The following is a 19,718-nucleotide window of genomic DNA, read 5'->3' on the forward strand; positions in this document are numbered from 1 at the left end:
AGAAGGAATCATGGTCATACCATACAGGGGCATGATCACATCACGTTCTGTGTGACACTTTTATTAGGTTCCTTCCCCTCCTTTAAAAATACCCCTTTCAAGACGTGCACTGCTGCTGCTTGTATGCATGGTATTAAAGGGGCACCCATCAGCAGACACATCTCCCAACTGTCCTGAAGTTGAGACAACAGTCCACTCACATTGGGACAATTGGAAGTTATGTCATTTTACATAACATAGCATAAAGTCCTAGTCCTAATGCATATAGTATCCATGCACCAATTTATACACAGGGAGATCCTCTTTCACTGGCTCTCCTCTCCAGCATTATCAACAGCCACAGGCTTACCTACTTCCAAACCAGTAGACAATCAGGTACAAGTTTAAAATAAACAGAGCATTATAAACTAGACCTGGCCCGTGTGTTTTGCACAAATAGGAGGACATGACATCCTGGGAGATCATCAGGTTCTTTAACTAGATGTGAAAGCAAAACTTAATCACTAGCTGTAAGAAAGATGACAGGTAATCAGGCATAATACTCATAATTGTCACTGAGCAAACCTGGTTCCCTAACTCGATTCTTATTTATAACTCAGATAATATGTGCAAATCAAGCAATAAGCCATATTCACTTATAATAGTACATTAAAGTGTTTTACTGGATTAATTATCTGTAAGTTTATATCTGAAGGGCTCTACACATCCTGCAAATGTATGTCAGTATGTGTTTGTATCTGCCAAAACACAATGGTAGAGGAAGAATTTGTAATTAACCACATTCTGTGTTCACCAGCAATGAACAAAGACTAAATTGGAGCAATTGGAACAGTAATTAATACTTTTATAGAACGGGGAGCATTTGGAGCATGAAATATAGTGTTTGAGTTTATGAGAACTTCAATATTTCTGATTTGATCAGTGAGGAGGACATCATCTGAACAAGACAAGGCATTTATTATGCTAGAGTTGAAACATTGTATTGAGTTTTATTTCCAGCCTGCAGTATTAGATTGAGCCAAATCCCTAATGTGCTGTCCAGCACTCCTCTGATCTGCATTGCTGGGTGCCTGCAGCAGTCTATAGTGTTTCCAGAACACCAGCAGTCTATTCATAAGAAACAAAGCAAGTCCAAATCAAATTTTACTCACTGAAATTAATGACATCACTAAACATATAAAATACATAAAGTTCACTGAGTTCATTTCTATCAAATTATAAAACCAATAAATAATTTAAGATGTTTGACAGTGTGCCTTTGTAATGTAGTTACAGGGGGAAAAATAGTAGATTACAGACACATGTTTGTTGTGCTTAAAATAAAGAATTCCCTCAACAATACTGATCTTTTATTAAATATCTTTTTCTATTTTAAGTTCCTGAAAGATTTGCATGTGGAGTTGGAGATTCTGCTAGTTGTTCTTTTATCCAAAAAGCTTAGATTTAGAAATCCTTTAAGGGAAGTATTGTGCATAAAATTGGGGGCAGCACGGTGGCTAAGTGGTTAGCACTTCTGCCTTACAGCACTGGGGTCATGAGTTCAATTCCCGACCATGATTTGTGATGAGTTTGTATGTTCTCCCTGTGTTTGCGTGGGTTTCCTCTGGGTGCTCTGGTTTCCTCCCACACTCCAAAAACATACTGGTAGGTTAATTGGCTGCTAACAAATTGACCCTAGTCTGTGCGTCTGTGTGTGCGTTCTCTGTACAGCACTGCAGAATTAGTGACGCTATATAAATAAATGATGATGATGATAAAAGGAATTCATAAGCAACTCTCCCTGTCCCAGTAACATGTATAAAGCTGCAACACTTAATGACATGCACAAGACAGTTTGTAGCACTTAATGCCCCATTGAAAACACTGAATGAGTGACATTATGTGTTTTAGGCTCCCCCTAACTATTGGCGCTCTAAGCAACCGTTTAGGTGCACCTAATGGTAGTGCTGGCCCGATGAACATGAACACTTACATGAAATATGATAGATTAGACTGATTATTTCTTTCTTTTTCGCCATTAATGTAATATAACATAGCACAGATAATGGAATTCGGGATATGCTGTAATTTTTATCTCTTTTCCATTTTAATTTGGTATTAGTGCATACAAAGGCTGAATGAAAGGATTGCACAAAATATATTGTACTATATATCTGAGTGGCAGATAGTCACAGGTCCATATCACTATAGCAGAGACAGTAGTTGGCTAGGTTAGGTCCCGTATATGGTGCAAAGTCAAGACAAATAAGTTGGTGATACTTTACTCATAAATACTGATTATAACAATAGACCATATGTAAAAGATAACACTAGAAATTGTCAGGGAATGTTTATCTAATAATTAGATCCATTCAATTAATCCTGCCTTTACTAAGATTAAATGTACTCAACTTCTCTTTACTAATAAGCAAAGTAGTACATACACTTGCGCTCCCGTTCTTGTATAACAGAGGATAATGTAAAGGACCCCTAATCCATAGAGGGATGTTTTCTCTCAATCATCTCATCATATGGAATACATGCATATATGAAAAACAAATGTGCTACATGAAAAAACAGTCAGTATTTAACTTATGTGCAAAACAAAATCCTAATTTGCACCCCTTGCATTGTAACATGGTTTTGTCCAGGAGACAGAAATAAGAAGTTTCTCAAGTTAAGATCCTTAATGAATTAGGCCCATAGTCTGCATGAAGAGTGAGAGAGCTGTATACATAGGACCCATCCATTATAAAACAACAGTGCTTTTGGAGCCCAGATTATTAAATATAGCCAGGTTTGTTGCAAGTATTGGATTAAAATGTGGATGCTCCTCTATTTCCTGGACAAGCACCACCTTACAAAAAAAACCAGGAAGCCTGGGTTCTTTAACACCCCTCCTACGCCACAAAATCATGGAAGGGTTAAAAGAGGGAGGCTCTCTTCAACAATGAGGATTAAGGCAATAGGAGACTGGTTTGAGCCACTATTGTTTTCCCTGGAACTGTGACAGACTTCTAGGCTCCAACACAGCAGGAGGTACTTCATAGGGGGGTGACTGCTGTCCCCTCCCAGCTCCATCCTTGTTTTGCTAACCAATAGGATCTGTGGTGACCTGGGAAAAAGCCTGTCTGGTGGGACTTTTCCCCATGGGAATTGTAAACTGTTTGAAAAGGCCTCCAGGGGAACCTGAGGATGTTTTGGATTCTGCTGAACTTGGAATTAAAGTGTTGTCTCTTACAAGCTCAATCATGGTGTCTGCATGAACTTCTGTGACTTAGACGCATCTTTCGCAAACCATACTGCTGGAAGGAAACCCTGCTTCATCAGGAGTTCCTCATGGAGCCCAACTTTTACATTTATGAATAATACTGTAAAGACACTATTCTCTCGTGTATATGACACTTCATTCATCTCTATGCTATCTTGGCACACAAGTATATCTATTTGTGCACATAATGTATGCCTGATGTAGAAATATCTTGATATACGCGTAACTCAAAACAATTTTTATGTGTACACCGAGGCTGCAAAATGCATACAACTCTATATGAGGCTCCCTGTATCTATTGAATAATGTAGCAGAAATGGTTGCTCAATCAATTTGTAGGTTCACAGCAGGTGCTTGAAAGGGTGGTGCTAACCCCACTCTTTCAAGCACCTGCTGTGAACCTATAAATTGTTTGAGCAACTTTCATTTGTGTATTGATGTTTGCAAAACATATTTGGTATCAGTAGCTGATGAGGAGGGGTCCTCTATGGCCATTTGAATGCTCCTGGGCTACCTCTTGGTGAGCTAATACTTGTATATTTTGCCCTCCCTTGGATTAGTATCCATACACAATTATGGCCTCTGTGACCTTCTAACTATGACTATGTCCCTATCCTATCACAGGAGGGTGGCCTTTTAGAGTGTCTTAATGGAACTGTAAACACTGACAGTGATCCTACACTGGGTCCGTTGCATTGCTGCTTTAATTATGAAAGTCGCACTTACAAGTGACATAATTCTCAAGAGTCGGCCTCTCACGAGATCGGAACTCTTGTGCGTCTGTATATACTTAAGTCTCTGTTTTTGACAGGTCGGTGAGTTATGTTTCGTATTATTTTGGTTGCTGTAAACACTTTCGGTGTTTACAGCACCGTTAAACTGACTACCACCGTTTAGACTAAACTGCACTGGAACCCTATCATTCATTGCTGCTCCCCTAATGAACTTAAATTAATATTGTTACATTGAATATACATCTCCTACAAATCCTTGCATCATTAAAATGAAGGTCTAGCTTTTCAGTGAGAATAAGTTCCCACATTTGCCCCATGTCAGCCTGTGATTATTACATTAAACTCTAAATAAGGCATTTTTTCATGAACCTCAGATTTTTCATGTATTGATTTCTGTCACTGAATGAGTGATTAAATCATTATTCTGAAGCTCTATTTTCATTAGCAGCTCAATAAAAAACCTTTGGGCTTTTTCGAATTCCAATTTTGCATCTCTTCAATTAGTCATGTTTTTATTCTTTATCTTTAAAATTTGCAATGTTTTGGTCACAGATACAAGCATTATCCTGTGAAAAGCTTTTTTCAGCTACCATTACCAGGCACTTGATACAAGTACATTGGAAATTGTACATGCAATATTTAACAATTCTGTTGCTGTTACATAAACTTATAAGGTCTATAGATCACATAATGTAATGTCAGGTTTGTTTTGATTTTTTTAAAGACCATTATTGCTAAAAACCTATCCATTCACTTTTGAAAGTTATATTGTTTTCAATTAAATCACATTGTAAAGGATAGAATGCAAGAAATTCCCAAGGCACCTGATGTGGGGTCCTAAATGGTTTAATAAAACCTCATAAATCAGCATACCAAATCTGCCAATAAACATATCATAACATGGTAGACAGTAGGTGTCACGGAATGCTGGGTGTAAATAAAGTCCCAAGATAACTGCAAAATCTGTCTGTAACCGGTAAGCTGGTATAGAAAAAACAAGTCCTGATGCAAAATACCTATACACACTCTGATGACAGAAACAATGTAAATGCATTTCACCAGTTAAACTGGCTTCCTCAGGGATCCCTGAAGAAGCCAGTTTAACTGGCGAAACACATTGGCTTGGACTTTTTACATTGTTTCGCTCATCATCATTGATTATTCAGATAAACCTTCCTAACATCGGAATATTCTAGCCGGCAGCAGAGTCTATCGGCTATGGAACATCAAACGCATGTGCATGAGCATGCGCGACAAAAGGACCACAAGTGCCGAGATTGCACTACACATCTGGGAGGCAGAAACTAGTGCAGACTACACCAGGAAAGGATGCTTGGAACCAGAGAGAGTGAGACACTGTATCTGTAAGTAGGGTGATCATTCTCACCTGCAGTTTCCTGTTTTCTCCATCCGTCTCTGCTATTTTGGTAGCATCATTGTTATCTGTATGGACAGTTCTCGGATTTTACAAGAATTATTTTTTGACTCACTACATAGACATATATGTACCATGCTTAAGAAACTTTTCGCCATAGGAATGGTATCTACACTCTATCAGAAATAGACTTTATTATTATTTTTTATTTTTTCTGCATCATGACTTGTTTATTCTCCACAGGATCCCCCAGGAAATTTCTGCCAAAACAAGCAGGAGGAGTACAAAAGATGTGTTCTCGGTGTAGTAGTTTAGGATCAAAACGTGACATAAAATCATATTATATGAGTATTGTGAAGATACTGGGTTTTCTGGCCCAATTCCACCCACTTCACTCTGGCTGGCCACCCATGGGTCCCTTCCTAGGCCAGGGAAGCCTACCCAGTACCTTCTAATGTTCTTATTAGTCACTCAGACAAATGCAGTTAGAAAGTAAATCAATACATTTATTGTAATAAAAAAAGATCACTAAATTATTATGTACACACAGTAAATAAATGCCAGGCAGTTTTACCACATCATCTGTCCCTTACCCCACTAGCTTAAGGAGCTACAGCCACCTGGATGTTCAGGCTTAAATACCCATGGAGTTCTTTTCTTAGCTGCAGCTGTAGTCCATTGGTAGAGAATGAAAACTCAAAACCAGCTACACTGCACCTTTCATCAATCAAATCCCAGAATGAATATCCTCCCCACCCCTAGAGTGGCTCCTTATAGCTAGGGTCAATTTTCCACAGTGCCTTCCCTTCCCTGGGCAAACCCCTGGGCCTCTCCTTGTTATAAATTGGTGAGTCCTGGACTCGGGGGGTTCGAGAGGGGAGTGGAGGAGAGCTCTACTTCTACAGAACCTCCCCCTCCAGATTGCAGACCAACTGTATGAAGTAGCCTTGTGAGAACAATGGATACTAATTAGTCTTTCCCCTCAACAGTATCTTACAACCTGATCCCTACCCATAACCCCCCTGGCTTCACTTTAAGGACAATGAATAACAACCTCACTGTCACATCATCAATATACAATAATCAATATACACATTTACAATGAGCTACAATGTCCCCTTATCCACATGTAATTAGACACTGCAGTTGTACTCTGTTGAGCTGGAGAACAAAAGTAGGGGCTATAAAAAGTACTTGCTATAATCCACATTATGTGAGAAACGAGGGACAGGCTGGTTAAAGTGTTATCAAACTCGTTTTGTTACAAGTATAGAGGTATCCTACTGACAATGCACTTAGGCTGATATTATTTCACTGCAACAATATAGATTTCCAAGTGTGGGTCTCTAAGAGTATTATTTACTTGTTTCATACAGTTTGATAAAATTATATTTATCATCTGATTGGATCTGTGCATTGAAAGTTCCCAGAAGACTAGAAGGGAAGAAGCAAGGAATCCCGATACACATTGATGCATGAGTCTAAGTGCATGTGATATACTTTAGTGCTTCAGAAGCACTTTCATTGTCAGTAGGATACCTCTTTATTTATACAATATGATTTTATAGTTTATTTATATATATTTTAATAATAAATTACTACTACCCTATGGCGGACAAGCACATTTCCAGGCATACTCCAAGCAGTGTAACAGAATGGTTCACACGCACAAAATGCATGTCTAACAAAGACAGTCACAGTATCCCTCACACTTATGATTTACTTGGGCAATAAATAATGCTAAAATAAGTAGTAACTAAAAAAATAAAACATAAAAGTTTATTTTTTTGAAAGTGGAGGTTTTAAAGTGGTAGGGGGTTGGTCTTTGATGTGATGTTTACACCTCTGCTCAGTGCAACCATTTTTAGCCTTTTAAGAGATTTCAGTTTCTTAAAACTTTCTATTTCTCAGTCTACCCAACTGAATTTCAAATTATGTTTTATATATGACTTATTTTTACTCGGATATTGAACTGTATGTCTCTTTATGTCATACTTGCCAACTGGGAGACTCTCGAAATCTGGGTAGGTCTCCCGCAATCCTGGGAGAGCAAGCAAGTATCCCGCATACTGCAATTTACTTGCCAAAATGATGCGATTCTCAGGGAATCACGTCATTTTGGTCCCATCCCCAGCAACAAAATGACGTTTGTCGTGTGGGTGGGACCAAAATGACGTGATGGACAACGCCACGCCCCCACCGGCCCTCCAATCACGACCACTGCCAGTGATCTCCCGGAATTCACTATTCAAAGGTCGGCAAGTTCTGTGAGTGGGAATAGGCAAAAATTTGAAAGAATATACTTTTCCATGGTTCTCCCCATAGTTTGTTTCAAGCAATTAGTTTAACACAAGGAACTGTCTCTGAAATTTAGGCTGTTAGTTTTCCCAGACGTAGGCAGATTAAAACCCCATGGGGCCCGCTGCAAGATTTGACCCCCTCCGCCCCATTTGTAATATTGTCCCCCCAGTGCTCAATGTGCCCTAGGTGGAAGCCTAGCTTGTCTAATGGATAATCCTGCTTTGAATGTAGGAACTTAACTGTTAGGTAAGAATTTAGCTCCTGCCAATATGTTATACCATACGGCTATGTGATAAAAGTCACAAAGCTGTATTGGGTTAAGATGGTGATAAACAGTTAAGCAAATATGTGTTGTGGATGTATTAAACTTTCCCAGTTCAGTATATGCATCTGAATAACTCTGTGAGTTCTGATTTTTCTTTACACAGTAAACAGTAGTGTGAAGGAGGAGGGTGGGAGAAAGCTGCCGTTACTTATATCGTTGTACTGGATGTGACAGGAGATGTGTGATGGTAAGATAGAAAGACAACGAACTTCAAGTCACACGCTCACAAAGTTGAGATATCAAACAAGCTAAACTGATGGAGTAATATAAAGCAGAGGGGAGCATGGCAACTATGACAGAAAATTAAATCTTTTTCCCAAAAAGTTAAATTTTTCCTACCACATATGAAAACTATGTTTTTCCCATTACTTCCAATTTATACCTGTAAGTGAACATTAATAAATGTTTACATGCATAGTCTCATGCAGGGATTTGTCCCCAATTCAGATAAGCTTGGAGAAATATCAGGGGCAGATCATGTATGTACTATGGAATTGATACTGATTAAAATATTTAATGTTAAAGCATTTCATTTATCATTTGTAAAAAGAATGTTACCTCATTCCTAGTATATTCTGAAATTTTACTGCATAGCAAGGTAGGAAAATATGTTTAATGAATCCTAATGATGCCTTGCAGGAATTTAGTTCTGGCTGTACATACTCCATTTCCTAATTGCTTTAAAAAGTTTCCTATGGGGCTATTTGAAAGTCCTGATTTAGACGTTTCTCCAAATCAGACCAAAAAAAGAGCAATTTAGTGGATTGTAGCTCTCTTATATCTGCCTACTTGGAGGCTAATAAACCATTCTATTCAATATGGAAAATGAATAGATGATAATCTGCCAGCTAACAACCAGACAATGTCCTGTATTTTAGTGTAGGAACATAGCTGTGTGATGTTAATCACAAAGAGTGTTCATTAATACCTTAAGTCTGAATAAACACTGTTGGAAATAATTGCATGCCGTGTCTATGAATATACATCGTACAAACATACTTTTAACTCATCTGTGTCACAGTAGTATGGAAACACTGGAGCACATGAGTCAAACTTTTTTTTTTTTGTTTTAGCTACTGCATGGTCAACGTAAACTCAGGATTATTGTAGTTCTATGAAATTGTGCACGGCAGGTAAAATGTTCATTAGCACCTCTGACTTCAGGACACATCATCATTATCATCATCACCATTTATTTATATAGCGCCACTGATTCCGCAATGAATTCATTCACTTCAGGCCCTGCCCCATTGGAGCTTACAGTCTAAATTCCCTAACATACACACACAGACAGACAGGGAGAGAGACACTAGGGTAAATTTTAATAGCAGCCAATTAACCTACTAGTATATTTTTGGAGTGTGGGAGGAAACCTGAGCACCCGGAGGAAACCCACGCAAACACGAGAACATACAAACTCCACACAGATAAGGCCATGGTCGGGAATTGAACTCATGGTCCAGCGCTTTGAGGCAGAAGTGCTTACCACTTAGCCACCGTGCTGCCCCACAAACCAATCACTGTTAGGTAATCTTCATCATGGATGGGTCTGAATAAACAGACCCTTAAGGGAATTCAATTGGCCGGCGTTACTATTAGAAGTAACGCGGTCTGCGCACTATTACCGTTATTACGGTAATAGTGCGATTAAATACCTCTATCACGGTAGTTTCAACGCCAGCTTTTTGCTCGCAGCTCCCTGAGCTGCAAGCAGAAAGCCGGGTTAAATTTACTGTAATAATGGTAATAGGTTTAGCGCGGCGATACTCTGGAGAGAATTGAATCCCCCCCTTAGTATGGATACTAAGAAAGTAAGCTAAGGTTTTATTTGAGAGTTTATAAGTATCACATTTTAACCTGTTTATCTCTATGTCTGTCTAGGCAGAACTGTATTTAAATAAAACATTTTCTAGAATAATTAAGTTTTATTGCCTAAGAGAAGGTTAATGACTTTGAAATATTGAAAAATCTGGTCCCGAAGTTAAGAAGATGGATGGGCCGCAGAGGATGACAGTGTCTCTGGCAATCAATCGTTTGTGATCCTGGCATCTTATCAAAATGCTGACATTGTAGATGTTGTCCTTCAGTTCCAACACTTTTCCATAATAAGTAAACTTCAGCCAACAAGTGAAATAAATTTTGCACTACTATTATATAGACATTATATTATTATATAGACAAGATCATCTTTATAAACAATGGGAATCTAGAATTGAAAACTTACTGGGGATAAAAACCCTCAGTTTGCTTACATTAATACAATGCAGCTTTATCAATATTGAAACCGACCACATCCTAATTCAGTGGGTCAGCTCTAGATCTGGGTTCCTTGGCAAACACCTTTTGTGTTGACCTAGACCTGTCCCTGGCTGTGGATATCATGGTAAAAAACACAGAAAATTTTGCAAAAAAGTTAGTCTGTAATTATTACCGACTTTCAAAAAATAAGCAAAAATACTCTAATTAAAAGTAAAGTTTTTATCCCCTTAAAAGACAGTATAGTTTATGGGAATAGTTATTTGTACTATATGTAAGGGTACATATGTGTTATCACATTTCAATTATGTAAGTTCTACCTAACTGTCTGATCAAAGGTAAAAAAACAATAAATGTCTAAAATCATATAAAGTGAAAGATACTAAAAAGATTATGCTATTAATAGAGATATATTCCTTTCATTTAGTATATAGCCTATTGGTTGAACAATTTTCAGCAAATATTTTAATACAGGTTCAAATAAAAAAGTTTTTGAAGTGCAAATTTTTTGGCAGCACCTAGTAAATATCTTTAATGGAGATGAAAATGTGTCAAGGAAGTTACATTATGTACTTCCTCTGCTATACTGAACATTCATATGCCTGGTGTCCATCACGGGAACACAGGAGAGGCTGCCAGATTTCTAATGCAACTACACACCTGTGCCTTCCCCTGACTTGTGCACCCACACACCTGTTCCCTTCCAGACTTGTGCATCCACATACCTGTGGCCTCCCCTTAATTACGTCTCACAGATACCTGTGCCTGCCCCTGACTTCAGCTCCCACACACCTGAGCCTGCGCCTGATTCAGGTCCACACAACTAAGCTTGTCTCTGACATCTGCTCCCACACACCTGTGCCTGCCCTTGACTTCAGCTCCCACACACCTCTGCCTGCTCTTGACTGCTGCTCCACACACCTCTGCTTGCTCCTTACTACTGCTCCACATACCTGTGCCTGCCCCTGACTTCAGCTCCCACACACCTCTGCCTGCTCCTGACTGCTGCTCCACATACCTGTGCCTACCCCTGACTTCTGCTCCCACACACCTGTGCCTGCCCCTGACTTTTGCTGCCATACATTTGTGCCTGCCCCTGACTTCAGCTCCCACAGATCTGTACCTGCCCCTGACTTCAGCTCCCACACACCTGTACCTGCCCCTGACTTCTGCTCCCACACACATGTGCCATCCACTGTCTTGGATACACACACATCTGTGCATTCCACTGACTTGGAATCCCACACACTTGTGCCATCCGCTGGCTTGGATACCAATACATCTGTGCATTTCCCTGACTTGGATACCCACACACCTGTGCCTGCCCCTGACTTCTGCACCCACACATCTGTGACATCCCCTGGCTGGGATACCCACACATCTGTGCCATCCCCTGGCTTGGATACCCACACACCTTTGCCTGCCCCTGACTTCTGCTCCCACAAATTTGTGCCATCCCCTGGCTTGGATACCTACACATCTGTGCATTCCCCTGACTTGGATACCCACACATCTGTGCATTCCCCTGACTTGGATACCCACACATCTGTGCATTCCCCTGACTTGGATACCCACACATCTGTGCATTCCCCTGACTTGGATACCCACACACCTGTGCCATCTCCTGGCTTATAATAAATAATTTTCACTTAAAATGCACAAGCTTGGCACACACAGACTTTTTATTCCTAAAGCAGTGGTAGTGCCTGTTATTTACCTTTTAAAGTGGCACCCTCAAGGTGTATAAGTTATATACATGTCCCATTCTGGCCATGTTTTAGAACTTAGAGAAAATTTGCCCTTGGACACAAAGTGTGAGAGTAGGGTCCATAGATTTCCTGGTTTGAATGTGCATTTCATGCTGTATTTTCAACTGGAAAGATCTGACTTTTTAATTTAAGCTTTATATAAAGGACAGATTAATTAAAGCTGAGTGCTAAGGGCTCTGGATTCTCTTATTTTTAAAACTGGGTTGGTTGTTAATCATCTCACTTTATTACTTTTAAAGTAAATACAAATTGGTACTGACAGTGCGCCGAGTGTACAACAATCTGCAACTTCAGTCATGGCTGGACTGAAATCCATGGTAAATGCAGGTTCAGCATACACAGACATTTCTAGGGATGCTGGATGGAACACAGCAATTCTGTTTGTTTCTATAGCAGCTTAGCCACATTCTAAGTGCCATGTTTATGTAGTCTTACACTATATATGCCAACTTAAGATTGTCCCATGTGGCAGGCCTAATTGGTGAGTATTCTGTTTGTTTTAATTGAAAAAAAAACAAAAAAAACCAATAAATTAAATACAAATTGAATTGTTGTTTACAATAATAAATAATAATAATGATCATAATAATATTTTAATCAGAAAGAGAAACAGATGAGAGAGGAATGAGTTAAAACAACATTATATATGCAAATTGTGAAGTGATTGTCAGGGTAGCATAACTAACAACAGCAGTGCTAACAGCCTCAGTACTATGAATTTTGAAGGGGTGATATTTGCATGCCAAACCAGTCTTCTGCCTCCAATTCACAATACATCATGTACACCCAATTCAAATTTCTGCCACACATTCACAAGGACATTCTGATAAATTGCTGTAGAACTCCTTTTAACCTAACCAAGTAATAGCAATACTTGCATATATGTCCATGGATGAAACCATTTTTTTGTACAGAAGGAAAAATTTTAACCTTAAGTAGAAGCTTATATTTTGAAAAAACAGTAGGCCCATATACTAAAGATCTGTGCATAAAGGGAGAATGCATACTTTACATAGTAAGACATTACTCGGTAGATCCCAATAGCTAGTTTAACAACATAGCTTTATATCCAGTGTCCAAGATGTTATCATCAAAACTGTAAAACTGTTGAAGACAGACAATTAAGATGATTTATGAACTACGTTTTAACAGGAAATGAAGCAAACTAGCCGTAATTTATTTTAACTTGTTTGGTTTTTAAACATACTCACATTTAATGATGATGCTGTTTTTATTCATTATAATATTGTAACATTGGTGCATTACAAAAAAATAATCAATGTGATATCTGTGTAAGCAGTAACAGCGCAAAAAATATTGGTAACCACTGTTGAAATAATACATTTATCAATAAACTGCTGACCATGCAGTACTAACAATATGGGGTTTTACAAACTTGTGTCCTTCTTCTTGAACCACTGTTTTTCCACAATTAGGGGTGACAGGTCAGCTCACAAGTGCTGTCAGGTGACTGTGATATACACAGTTGTGAAAGTAAGTAAAGTAGTTATTTGGACTTTCAAATTAATTAATAAAAATTCAGAAAATGTTTCCGGTTCTCAAGACTTTGGGGTAGAGACTTCCAGGGCTCTGAAGTTCTTACAGACTTAGCATGTGATAAGTGGTGATGTTGGGCACTTTCCGTAATCTCTGTAGTCATACATCCAGGCCTCAGTACCCCTAACTTATATAATGAAGAAAATGGGAAATTTAGGCACAGTACATAATGTCTCATTGTGAGATGTATGGTCTTTACATTAGTACATCCACATGATGCGTGTACAAGGTTTTAGGTAATATCAAAACTATGACTTTCTAGATTAATGTATAAGACTCTCATAATGCATACAGTAAACATGTTACTTGGAAATTCCACGCAGAATTTGGGCATGACACTCCCCTGGACCTCTGTGTGCAACAGGTTCCTGCTTCACAGTGAGTAAATAGTGGGCAATGTACAGGATGGATGTCAATGTGGTTTCTATGCAAAGTGGTTGGCACTGATATTCTTGTGACTAACAGTTGTGTCTCTTTGCAGTGTGACTGTGCAATGTGAGTGTGTTCAATTTTCTGCAATGTGAGTGGTGATGTGGTCTATATGGAATATTGGTTACAATAGGATCTAATAGCAATGTTGCTATCATGTGGTCTGTTTAATTTTGCCCTGCATGGAATAATTATTAAGATGCACTCTTGGTATAATCATCTGCAAGTGCATCTTCATAGCTGTAACTGAACCCAAAAAGTTAACTAATCGTTATTAATTCCACTCTTAGGGCCTGAGTCATTAAGGCAAAAAAGAAGTAAATGTTCTCTGGGACAAACCATGTTACAATGCAAGGGGTGCAAATTAGTTTATTATTTTGCACATAAGTTAAATACTGGCTGTTTTTTCATCTAGCACACAAATACTTCCTAGCCCTACCCCAACTATAAATCTGTTCCCACATTTTAAATTTACCTCCCCATCCAATGCAACATGGTTTTGCCCAGGTGTAAATGTTACTCCTTTTTTATGCTTTGCTCTCCTTAATAACCCAGGCCCTTAATATCTAATCTGTGCCCCCACATACTGTGTTAACAGTGCCTCCCCAAATAAATATAAAATACATATAAAAGTAATACCTCTACATGATTAATCCTGGACTGCCACCACACTGAGCATATGCCAGTGCATCAGCAGTGCCCCAACATTATTATAATATCAGTATTCACCCTGTGTGCTGTGACAACAGAGGAGGTGTGCATGGTAAATACATCATTGCAAATGGTATAGTATGTGGTCAAAGTCTTATTAGGTAAGTGATACATTGAGGCCACTTAAAAAGAAATTGCCATGTCTTATCCCAATATAGAATTGATAAACATCTACTTGTGTGGTATCACAGACCAGTATTGTTACAGTAGCTCAACATATGGCATGCAAAGAAGTATTTTGCTATAACTGCACATGATCTGAGAAAGGATTAAAGTATTGAACCCTTATTTGTATATGACCAAGTATATGTCTGTATGCACCAGTGATGCAATATCTCTATTTTATTATATTAAATTGCCATTTGTCATTAATGCAACAATTCATGCATAAAAGCCACATAAAATATAGACACATGCAATAGATGGATAACAAATTCATCACCTCATGATAGTGCAACAGATGGAACAGATTAAATAATTTGCATATTGTTCCATTCCAAATGATCCAAAACTTATTTATGTTTACATGTTGCAGCAAAAATGTTGCATTTCAAATGGCTATTTTGCACATTTAGATTTCCAAATGTAAGCCACAATCAATTAGCATCAATCAGTGTTATAGCTAGTGAAGTACAATACCTAATTCATTATGTAATGAAAATACTTTATTTATTATTCAGTACAGAAACATAACATTGTAGTACACTGTCAAAGATTAAATTGGCCCTCAGTACATTAGTTAGCTGTTATAACAGGAGAATGGGATGCTTAACACTAGTTAAAAAAAGAGATATTGTAACTTTTTCATAGCCAGAGGCCTACAGCACATTACATTATGCTGGAGACTCATGCAGCAGCAATGATGCCAAAGTAGCTGTAAGGTGTCTGACCTAATCTTATCACCATCTATGATTCCACCATGGTCTGCTGCAGACATCTCCAAGGTTGTCTAAGGTTTTCAAGCAGTTATGTCCATAACTAATTTACACACCACCCAGTGCTTTTCCCCCTCAAATCTAATAGCAAAATTCACAAAGTTTCCTAATTACAAAGTCAAATGTACCCCAAAAGTGGTGCAGTCAATGTGAATGTGTAAAACATTAACACTTTTAAATATAGCTAATTTAGTTTTATAAGAAAAAAAAACAATAATGTTATTTACTGTAGCTGTAATTTAAAGTTGCCCTTTGTAATATAATATAATCATTGTTTTAGTATCTGTAAGGACACCTTTATTTTCAATCTAAAAATGATAGATTTCTACAATAAATAAAGAAAAGTAGCAATCTGATCATTTAACCCTTTTGTTCCCAGGAGATAATGAAATGCCACTGACTCATATGGCAGCAAAGGGAATAAAGTTCAAATTATCGAAGGTTGAAAATTAAAGATTACATTTACATAACCTTTTTAATCTTCTAATAAGGGGTCTGTGGTTATGTCTCTTGTAAGGTCACTGCAGAAAAGTATCATGTCAATAGCTACATGATTCATGCTTATAGCTAAAATTTCACTCTCTCTATATTTTTATCTTCAAAACTTAATGAAGTTTGGTGCTAGCCCAGCACACAGCAGTGAACTGCAGATCTGCTCTGCACAAGGGCACAGTATAATACACTGTGAATTGAGAGATAGGGCAGTAAAGTCGAGAGGGTGGGGAGAGATTACAGAGGAGAGAGATCGTCAGAAGAGGGAGCTGCAGGCAGTTAAAACCATTCCACAATGCATGCAAAAAAAATCATGCAGCTTTCAAATGCAAATAAAGTGCAGTCAATGTTCAGAGTCGTAAAAAGAATTCAACTAACAACATGAGAAGGCTGTATTGCAACCATAAATACTGTATTCCAACTATTATAGACACAGCAAACGGGAATACAGAAAGACCAGCACAGACCAAGACTGGTTAATGTACTGTTGTCTATTTGTAATTAGTATAATTACATGCATGACTGCATATGTGTGTGTTTTCTCCATCATTAATGATGACTTGCAGAGGTCTTTCAAATGTCCCCTTGTCTTACCTCTATCACTCATGTGCACAGACACAACTAACAGATAGTAAGTCAAATGATCCTTACCACAAGCACTGGTACCCCCGTGACCAGAGACAAGAGGAGTACTGGGGGGATATCGCTGCTCTCGTCGGGTCCTGGATAGGGTTTGGTGTAAGAACTATCGAAGCAGAAAAACCCTTGGACATTCACAGTGAACGTGTCCGTGTACTCGAAGTAATAAGCCAGCATTACAGTCCCTGCCATAATCACCATCTGGAAATAAAGCATGATCGTCAAGGAGAATTGAAAACTCATTTAAAGAACCATCCACACATCAAAGGCACAACCGGAGCTCAGGAGCTGTCCCTGCTTCCAGTGCTGAATTGTAAATTTCTTTTTCAGGAGAAACACTGGTAAAAAGGCTTGTGTTCCAATACCTCGTTTCTTTCACCCAGAAACAAGCTTCTACTAAACAAGATCATCTACTTAATTAAAATGGTTGTCTGGATTCACTGGCAGATTTAGATCAGATGCCTACACATAGTAAGTTGAATTCAGTGACTGACGTTTAAAGCTCCAGCTTCACGATAATTATTTTCCCCTTTCCCTGATTAGATAAATCACTGATCCATTGTAACCTCCAAATAGAATTCACATGGTTACAGCAGCTTCCCAGGTGGTGAAAAATGAGATATATATTTTTTTCCTCCTTGCCACAGTGCTGTGTTTCGAAAAGAAATTCATGTGGTGAGCCTGCCCCATTTCAAAGCCATCCTCTCCTTCCCACTATTTTTTCATGTAAGACTGGATCTTTAGACCAGAAATCCCAGCAGAAGGGATCAGATCCTCCCTCTGTGTACAGTAAGACACAGAAGCCGTTGTCCTGATTGCAAGAACTGAGCTGAATAAATCTGGGAAAATTAGGAAGAATATTAGCTCATGACTATATGTGTATTATTATTATTATTACTATTATTATTATTTAGCTAGATAAAAGCAAATAGGAGAAAAATGTCCATAGGAAGAATCATTCCTGTTACTCCTGCAATCTGGTGTAATGTAAAGACATACTGTCTGAACCTCACAGACATTTGGTTAACACGTTGTAACCAGAGCAAACCTAGCTTCTCCTACAGATTTTTTTTTCTTAATCTCTGCAATGTGAATAACTTCCTCCTCTTGGCTCAAACTCCTCCCCTCCAAGATACAAAAGATTTCTGCACAGCTTAGAACACGACCTCCCCCTCTGCACTTCATAAGCGGACAGAGCAATAATGAATATCTCGTGTTTAAGAATGACTTAATTGATCTGAGCATGCCTTAAAGGGACATTAATGACAAAAAGTAAAGGACTGTTTACGGCATATAAATGTGTTGTGGTTATAAATGTGCATGACATTTTATTAAATGGCTCCCTGAAATACACTAAGTACTGATTTATTTTACTAGTATATATTTGGTAGAGCTTTCTATACAAATGTTAGGGGTTAGGCAAAAGCCGGGAATGCCGGAATGAGTCACCTTACTACAGTGCCCTCTGCTGCTTGGTGTCTTGAGTGAAGCTTTCTGTGTTCCCTCTGCCTGTGTAGTGCAACCTGTTCTGCTACATAGATATAGATATGTTCTCTGTAATATGTGGGACTACTGTTACACATATTATAGTCATTATAATGTTATATTGCACATATATTGTAGTGTGTGTGTGTGTGTGTGTGTGTGTGTGTATAAATATATATATTATATATATATATATATATATATATATATATATATATATATATATACACACACACACACACACACACACACAAACACATACATACATACATACATATATATATATATATATATATATATATATATATATATAGATATATATATAGATATATATTTCTGTATATCATAGCTATATATTATAGTTATCTGTTCTACCTGCCTAGTGCATTACCCATCCATTTTGGTTGCCGGAATGGAGCTCCGAAGACCTTAAACAGTCATTGCGGCTGCCAAAATTGGGCTCTCAGTATCTTAGAGAATTATTCCAGATGTCGGAATGGGGCTCTAAGTACATTATTCATCTATTCCGGCAGTCGAAGCAGGGCTTAGAGTACCCTAACTATCCATGCTGGCTGCCAGAAAGGGGTTCAGAGTACCTTAGCCATCCATTTCGGCTGCTGGAATGAATGTATGCGTACCTAACCCATCCATTACGGCTATAGGAATGGATGTCTCAATATCTTAGCCATTCATTCCGGGTGCCAGAATGGATGTCTCAATATCTTAGCCATCCATTCTGGGTACGTCTGAGTACCTTAACCATTCATTCCAGGTGCCGGAATGGATGCCTGAGCACCTTAGTCATACATCCCGGCTACCAGAAATGGGTTCTGAGTATCTAAGACAACTAATCTATGTGTCGGAATGGGGCTCAGAGTACCCTTAACATCCATTCCGGCTGCCAGAATCGGGCTCTGAGTACCTTAACCATCCATTCCAGGTGTCGGAATGGATGCCTGAGGACCTTAGTCATCCATTCCGGATGCCGGAATAGATGTCTGAGTATCTTAGCGATCCATTCCCGGTGTCAGAGTAAGATTTTGTTTATATTAATTAGGGATGAGCGCACTCGGATTTATGAAATCCGAGCCCACCCGAACGTTGCGGATCCGAGTCGGATCCGAGACAGATCCGGGTATTGGCGCCAAATTCAAAAGTGAAACTGAGGCTCTGACTCATAATCCCGTTGTCGGATCTCGCGATACTCGGATCCTATAAATTCCCCGCTAGTCGCCGCCATCTTCACTCGGGCATTGATCAGGGTAGAGGGAGGGTGTGTTAGGTGGTCCTCTGTGCTGTTTAGTTCTGTGCTGTTTAGTTCTGTGCTGTTTAGTTCTGTGCTGTTTAGTGCTGTGCTGTGCTGTGCTGTTTAGTGCTGTGCTGTGCTGTGCTGTGCTGTGCTGTGCTGTGCTGTGCTGTGCTGTGTTCTGCAGTATTAGTCCAGTGGTGCTGTGTGCTGT

General features: G+C 38.8%; 1 protein-coding gene across 1 annotated transcript in view; it reads right to left on the minus strand.

Moving 5' to 3' along the window:
• Positions 1-17,919, minus strand: part of PLPPR5 (phospholipid phosphatase related 5) — a 173,981-nt gene extending 156,062 nt beyond the window's left edge. Inside the window, exon 1 of the mRNA XM_075182335.1 lies at positions 16,786-17,919. Coding sequence (XP_075038436.1) covers positions 16,786-17,016 — 231 coding nt within the window. The 5' untranslated portion in view covers positions 17,017-17,919. The remainder of the gene's footprint in view (positions 1-16,785) is intronic.
• Positions 17,920-19,718: the final 1,799 nt, after the last annotated feature.

Source organism: Mixophyes fleayi, chromosome 8, assembly GCF_038048845.1.
Source record: "Mixophyes fleayi isolate aMixFle1 chromosome 8, aMixFle1.hap1, whole genome shotgun sequence".
NCBI classification, from domain to species: Eukaryota; Metazoa; Chordata; class Amphibia; order Anura; family Limnodynastidae; genus Mixophyes; species Mixophyes fleayi.